Raw genomic sequence first — 7,270 nt, 5'->3', positions numbered from 1 at the left:
GTCCCCCTTCGCTTACGCAGTCCCGCCGCTCGAGGGCAGCACCAGCCCGGGCTTAAACCTCGGACCCTGGGCCTGAGGTCGCCCTGATTCTGGGCACCGTTTTTCTTAGGCTTGTTTGCAGGCATCTAGGTCTCAGGTTAATGGCACTGCCAGGCACTGCCTGTGGTGAGGATGCCCTAGGTTCCAGACTTCTCTTAGTACTGTCAGCCCCCTCGATGTATGACCTTGGGCGAGTCATTAACCACCTCTTAAAGCTTCAGATTCTTTCTCTGAAAATGGATATTAAATATTGTCATGTGGAACTATTGTTGGCATTAAAACAGTGTGGGAAAGGCCCTTGAGGCCTGGTTCATGCAAATTCACAATTTTAAGGAACAGAGAAAGAGAGATTTGTCCAAAGTCTCACACCAAAAGAATCAATCCTTCTGGGAGAGGATTAGGACCCTTTACAAATTTGAGGAAAAAGGCTGAAAAAATAAATTTATAATGGAAACATGGGTGATGAGATCAGATTCTTTTCTCTTGTCCCAGTTGAAAGGTATTTGTTCCTTTTTTCAAATTAAACCATTCCCCATGTGATGGTAAAAGTAGTCTAAGTTTTCACTGACTAGCTGGGTGGCTTTGGGCAAGATCTCAGCCTTGCTTCCTTATCTCTGAAACGGTAATGATAAAGACTTGCCTCTTGAGGTGATTTTTAAATAAGTTAAGTAGCCTAAATAAGATTACCTATGAGAAGCCCCTAGTATGTAGTAGTCACTCAAGAAAGAAACTTACACTAAAAGAAACATACTAAATCCTCAGTGGACGAGGTAGAGACCCTGGGCTCAGTAACAAAGAGTGCAAAAGCCTTTAGCCTTAGAATAACTCAGTCTCCACATTCAGAAGCTGCTGGCCCCTGTCAGCACCACAAGGGGGTCATACCTGGAACCTCCTCTCTTCCACCCCTGCCCTGTCCCCAGGGACACTTGCCTCCACTTGATTCTTAAGAACAAGTCAGCTGTTCCCAACAAGGCCTCCCCTTCACCCCATTCACAGCCACAGGGACATATGTGAAACACAATTTATTATACAAAACTAGGTGCATCAAAAATTCAGTGTCAGAATAGCTCTGTATTCCAAGGGCTATGGACTGGACCTCACCCCAACCCTTGCTAGGGATCAGGCTGGGCACACCGACCCCAGTCCTGAACCAGGACAGTAGGAACCAGATACAGAAGCATAAGTGTAGGTCTAGGGCAGTGGGGCAGGCATTTGAACTTCCTCCAAATAGGGTGGCTCCTCCTTGGAAAGGCTGGACATATGCCTGGGGTAGAAACACCCAAATCCCTCTACCCAAACACCAAAGCAAGAGGGTGGAACCCATCAAAATCTGAGGATGAGGAAGAAAAAAAAAGCCAACCATAAAATAGATTCTACAAAAGTATAGCAAGGATTGGCTGCCTTCTGGGGCAGCTGGGTGGGTGTGTAAGCTTCTGACCTCCACATTCTATATGGGGGCAAGTGGCTAAGAGTCAGCACCAAAGGTCTGACAGGGTCTCCCTGCCTCCCCTCTACCAACCGCATAAGCCTTGGACTGAGGACCTTCCGCTTCCTCCCTTGCTCCTCCCAGCCCAGGTGTAGAGTAGAATTTCCAAAACCCATGGGTCAGACTGGGGCCGGGAGAATCCCTGGGAATGTGGGAGCTGCCCAAGGCCCAGCCCAAAGGACCCTGAGGGCAGGCAGGAATCTGTTCTCTACCTGAGAGTGGCCACAGGAAGTGGCTCCTGGCAGGGCGGGGATGGGGTCCGTAGACCTGGGGCCTCTGGCTGACCCCTGAGGGAGGCGGTGCTCGCAACTGTGGCTAACACCGGCCTCACACAGCCTGCAGCTCCCCCTGCAGGCGACTCAGCTCCTCTAGCTCTTGCTTGTGGCGGTCGGTCTTGTGAGCCACCAAGGAGCGGTAGAAATGCAGGGCAAAGGCCATGAACACAAGCCCAACAGGTACCATGATTGCCGTGGAGGCCATGGCTGCTTGCCAGCCTGGTCCATGGGCCCCACCACTGCCACATGCTTGCTGAGGTGGGCAGGCCTCAGGTGGCTCAGCCTGTGACGGGGCTACAGAATCAGAGGATGGCTTGGAAGCTGGACTAAGGGAGGTGGCCACTGGTGGCAGAGTCTCAGGCACCTGGGAGGCGGGTACCACAGAGCCTGGTGTGCCCAAGGGGGCCCCGATGGGCACAAACTTGACCCAGCCAACCAGGACAACTTCAGCGAGGAAGAGGAAGGTGCCCAAGGCAGTGGAGAAGCCCCAGGCCAGCTCAACGTAGCGGTGGAGTCGCTGGTGTGGAGACTGGTGGACAGAGTTGAGGTTGTGGATGTTGCTAACGGCTTCAATGTGAGGCAGCAGACAGGTGGAGACCATGAGTGCAAAGAGGTGCACAGCCACCAGCACGGTGGTGCAGGCACTGAAGGCCACCAGCAGGCCCGGCGGGTATTCGTGGTTGTTCTCCAGCTGTACCTCTACCATGGCCACCTGTGGGGACAAGAAGGGATGGGTTGAGTACCCATAACCTCAACAGTAGAGGGGTTTTCTGCCTCTTGGTGTACATCACTGATGTATCCCTAAGACCTAGAACAGTGCTTGGCAGAGAGAAGGCACCCAGTCTTTGTTGAGTGAATGAATGGGCAGCCTTAGCAAGGCTCTATCCTGTTCCAGACCTCAGTTTCCCCACCTGGCTATCTAGAGGGCTGGATGGCCTGTTTCTGACAATCTTATCTTGTTATAACATAGGGGTTAAAAAGCACAGATTCTGGAGTGGGGCGGCCTGGGTTCATTTTCAGCTCCACAAGCTGTGCAACCTTGAGCAAGTGGTTTGGTTCTCTCTGTGCCTCAATCTCCTCATCGGGAAAACAGGGATTGATTATAGCACCTACCTGTCTTATACGGTTGTTTTGAAAATTTAATGAGATAATATATATCAAGTGATAAGAATAGTGTGAGGTACACAGTATGCTCAGGTAAGTATTTGCTGTTATTATTAGAGTTAACGCTGAAGTCCAAGGCCAGAGTTTGCAAATTGGCATGCCACAAACCCAGGCCAGCTTGCAAACATGTTTTGCTTGGCTCAGACAGTGTGTTTTTTAAAGAATTACGTTGCCAACTCCTAAAACTCAAGAGATTTCATGTAAATACTCCTATTTCCAGATCCTCTTGGAAACTTGGAAGGTCTGGTTACACCAGGCCCACATTCCTCCATGGCACCGATCAGGGTTGAGTCATGGCTGCTCCCTTTGGATGCGTGAGGAATGTCTCTTGATGGCCACAGTCCCCTCCCAGCCAACTTGGCATCCATATTGCCAAAGGCCTTTGCAAACATTTGAGTTGATAATCCTGTTCTAGGCTTGTATAAATTTGGACTCTAAAAGTGGACTGCCTAAATTCAATCCTGCCACTTACTTGCTGTGGAACCCTGGGCAGGTGTCTTAACATCTCTGATCCTCAGTTTTCTCATCTGTAAAATGGTCACAGTAGTGGTACCTACTTCATAGGATAATAGAAGGATGATACACATAAAAGCCTTAAGCATAGTGCCTGGTACTTAGTGATGGTTCAACACAATTTATATAATGTTATTCTAACCCAGGCCAACTGAATTCCAGAATTGGGATCTTTCCCCATGCCTGGTTCTTGCAAGATCCATTAGGTTGCTCTGGGGCTGGGGGAAGGAGGAAAGTGCAGAGCCGGGAGGGTGGTGGCAGGAAGGCAAGGCTGAGTATTTTGGGAAATTGGGCCATGGCGGGTGTTAGCAGGTGTTTTCCAGACAGAGATCTGGGCCAGTCCTGGTCCTGGTTTCTCCCACAGCCTGACTCAGCCTTGACCTCCCCTGGCAGGACTGGGGCCAGTCTGGCCCCCAGAACCTATTCATCTGGCCTCTTGATCCTGCAGAGAAGGTCCTGGCCCTTAAGCTGTCACCCCAGCAACGTGCAAGTCCAGCAGCTGGCCGGATTGTCCCCTTGGGAACAGGCTGGACCATGGGGGGGGCATGGGGGTGGGGCAACTCCCTCAGCTAGGTCCACGGGGCTGCTCCCTTTCCTCTGTGGTCTGTACAGGTGAAGGGGAGCCAGCTCCCTGTCCTGAGATGACCCCACATCAGGAAGGGTGAGCTGACCTGCAGATCCTGGACCCCCACGTAGAAAACCATAGACCTAGGATGACCCTTAGGGGTAGAAACTTTCCCTCTCATCATTCTAATACAGAGGTTGTGGCACAGAGAGGAGCAGAGACTAACACAAATCACCTAGTGCTATGACCCCTTTTTATCCTCATGTTGATATCCCCCTCATGTTCCTATGAGGAACCCCCTCCAGCCCATTTTCTCCTTCTTCCTGTCATGATGGTGGGAAACCCTGGACTAACAGTCTAGCGACCCCGGGTCCTAGTTCATCCTATATCCTTTGGCTGCTGAGGGCTCTTGGCAGGCAAAGCCACTGCCCCATTCTGGGCCTTGGTTTCCGTTAACAGGTAGTCTGAGGCATTCTGATGTGTGTCTTGCTCTGACATGCTTGGATCTAGGGTTTGATGACAAGAATCAGCTCACCTTGGAGCAGCTACTTGGCAGGCTACAGAGGGTGTACCCTCCATGATCTCACAATTTCCCACTGGCCTGCGAGGAGGCAGAGGCCTGTCCAGGGTTACATAGCTGGCCACAAGCAGGAAAGAGCCAGGACTGTATCTGCTAACTGTTCCTCACCCCGGGACCTCCCTCGGTCCCACTTCCTGTGAGGCCTCTGCCCGGGACCATCAGCGGATATCACCTGCACTTGGAGTTTATCATCTCCAGAATCATATATCAGCTTCCTAAGCAGCTTTTTTCGCTAGGGGCTCCCTCACAGGCATCCTCTCTTCTCAGAGCTTTCCTGGGCTACACTAAGCACCCTCTGTGCCTGCTGGGGCCTGGCCGCCCTCCTTCTTTTGGGTGTGACCACTCCATCCAGTTTGTTCTCTCAACCACTCCACCTCCCAGCCCCCACCCAGCTCTGATTTGCCGCTGAACCTCCGGTGGGGATCTAGTAACCACTAATGCTGGACCATGCTCCTTTTGGAGCACTTCGCTCTATCCTTGCATATGTATCCCCCTTGGTGATTTGTCTACCCCCATGACATGATGTGTCCCCTGTGACACCTTTAGGACTTGCTTATCCTCCCCACAGCCCAGTTTATGCTAGGGACCTGTTTATACACACACCCACACACCCATAAACAGGGACTTGTGGAGTCCCTTAGGACCTTGTTTGCTACCCCTCTTGTACCTCTTAAAAACCGGTCTTTCCCTTTCCTCTTCCCTGTCTCCCTTGGGTACCCCGTTCACTTTGCCCCCAACCCAGTGCCCCCCATGTGCTTCACCCCCACCCTGTGCGCCCCTTCCCTTCCCTCACCATGGCGAAGCCCGAGAGCAGGGCAGACGTGCGGCTGGAAGCTTTCAGCTTGGCCCGGCTGAGGTAGAGGCGGCGCCAGCTTAGCGCCCGCAGCGAGTGCTGACTGGCCCCCATCAGGTCCAAGTAGCCGCGGTGCACGAACTCCCGGTAGGTGGCCGAGCCCGCGGGGCTCTCGGCCTCCGGGTTCAGCGGGGCCTGTTCGCCCGGGTCCCCCTCGCCGCCCTTCATCCTGGGGCCGCAGCACCAGGCGGGCCAGTCCATCAAGGCGGGGCCGAGTCGCCTCGGGGACCCCAGCAGGGCCGGCCCAAGCCGGAGGAAGGCCCCATCCCCCGGCGGGACGAGCGGGGATGCGGACGGCGAGCGCCCAAGAAGACGTGGCCCGGGCGGAGCAGGAAAAGCGGGCGTCTGCGGGGAGCCCTAGGGGCTGAAGCAGGACTGCCGAGGCCGAAACAGGAACTGGGGCGGAGGCGGAGCCGGGGCGGCCACATGATGGGGTGGAGCCGGGGGGACCGTCCACAGAGATCCCAAGGGACCCCGAGACCCCAGTCCACTTAGAATATCCTCTAGGTGCCTGAGCCCCGCTGAGATGAACGCCCAGCCCCGGCCAGTGACTGGGAGTTCGGGGCTCTGAACCACTGCAGGTACACCTGGACACCTCCAACGTCCAGACTCCAAAGCCCTACCTAAACAGTGAACTCCGGGAAAGTGAGCTCATCTAACTGTACGGACCGCAGGAGACCCTGCATCCTCAAATTCCGGAAGCCCAGTAGAACCTAGGTCCCCCAGATCCATCCAAACAGCCCCCTCCTCCCAGGGCCTCAAAGAACACCCGGGTCATCCCCGCCCTAGCCCCACATCCCCAACGCCGCAGACACACACACACGAACTCGGCGGCCCCGGCTGGAAGATTTTGACTTTTATAGCAAACCATATTGTACAGACCCGGGGCCCAGGGGCCCAGGGGCCCAGCCCGGCTGGGTCCCCCACTTGCCCCCCCGCCGGGCTGCCTCCTCCCCCTCCCCCAAGCGGCCCCATCCTCAAGCCTTTTGCGATTCCCAGGACCCCCTCCCCTCCGGCCTTTGGTCCGCCCAGTCCCTCCCCCCACCCGCGCACCTCCCTGTTACCTGAGGTATGTGGATAGATTTCCCCCCTCCCCTACATGGTACAACCTGGCTCCCCAGGGAGGCCTGGGCTGAGGGGCGGGACCTGGCCCCGACCCCTCCCCCTGGCTCCCCAAACCCCGCCCCCGCAGTGGAGGAAGGGGGAGGGGAGGGCCGAAGAGTCTGTTACTAAGCTCCCACGGCAACTAAGAGGGGCCCTTTCCAGCCTTAGCACTGGCTTTGGGAGGTGTCCATTGGCTGCTAATTCCATGGCAACCAGGAGTGGCAGTTCCCTGGGCAAATGGGATACAAGTTTCCATGACGATGAAAGAGTGGGAAGAGCCAAGCTGGAGGAGTCCCATCTTCCCCATCACTGGGCTGGCACCCCACCCCCACCCCCACCCCAGGTCAGGAGGGGTGGAGCTGCTCAATACAGTAAAGCAAGAGAGAGCCTGGGGGTGGTCCAGTCCAAACTGGGTTGCCCACCGGTCCAGTCTCAGTCCAAGCTGGTCCTGTCCCCTCAAGCTCCGGCTCCCCCAGGTCCGAGGTTCCCCCGGTTCAAGTAACACTTCAGTACAGATGAATGTTCAAGTATAGTGCGGGGAGGCAGGTAGGGGGCTGGGGTACCCCTCACCGCTCCCCAGGGCCGCGCCGAACAACCGGTAGGCCCGCAGCCCCCACTCCTCACAATAGCTGCCATTGTCAGTGACGTTCAAGGAGTCAGGGCTGGGGGGAAGGAACTGAAATCTGGGGAG

The 7,270-nt window shown here is 55.2% G+C and overlaps 1 protein-coding gene across 1 annotated transcript; it reads right to left on the bottom strand.

The window, feature by feature from the left end:
- Nucleotides 1-1,046: 1,046 nt before the first annotated feature.
- ORAI3 (ORAI calcium release-activated calcium modulator 3) lies at nt 1,047-6,424 on the bottom strand. The gene is made up of 2 exons (XM_059036263.2): nt 5,416-6,424; nt 1,047-2,512 (listed from the first exon to the last, which is right to left on the bottom strand). The coding sequence occupies exons 1-2, from the start codon at nt 5,674-5,676 to the stop codon at nt 1,853-1,855; spliced, it is 921 nt and encodes a 306-aa protein (XP_058892246.1). The 5' UTR covers nt 5,677-6,424; the 3' UTR covers nt 1,047-1,852.
- Nucleotides 6,425-7,270: the final 846 nt, after the last annotated feature.

Source organism: Kogia breviceps, chromosome 14, assembly GCF_026419965.1.
Source record: "Kogia breviceps isolate mKogBre1 chromosome 14, mKogBre1 haplotype 1, whole genome shotgun sequence".
NCBI classification, from domain to species: Eukaryota; Metazoa; Chordata; class Mammalia; order Artiodactyla; family Physeteridae; genus Kogia; species Kogia breviceps.
This window is presented reverse-complemented; position numbering and strand designations above follow the sequence as displayed.

Bases quoted from the DNA above. Each gene is read 5' to 3' on its own strand.
- ORAI3 (XM_059036263.2), bottom strand. From the start codon at position 5,676: ATGGACTGGCCCGCCTGGTGCTGCGGCCCCAGGATGAAGGGCGGCGAG. The intron at 2,513-5,415 runs GTGAGGGAAGGG...TTGTCCCCACAG, and splicing joins TGCTCTCGGGCTTCGCCATG to GTGGCCATGGTAGAGGTACA.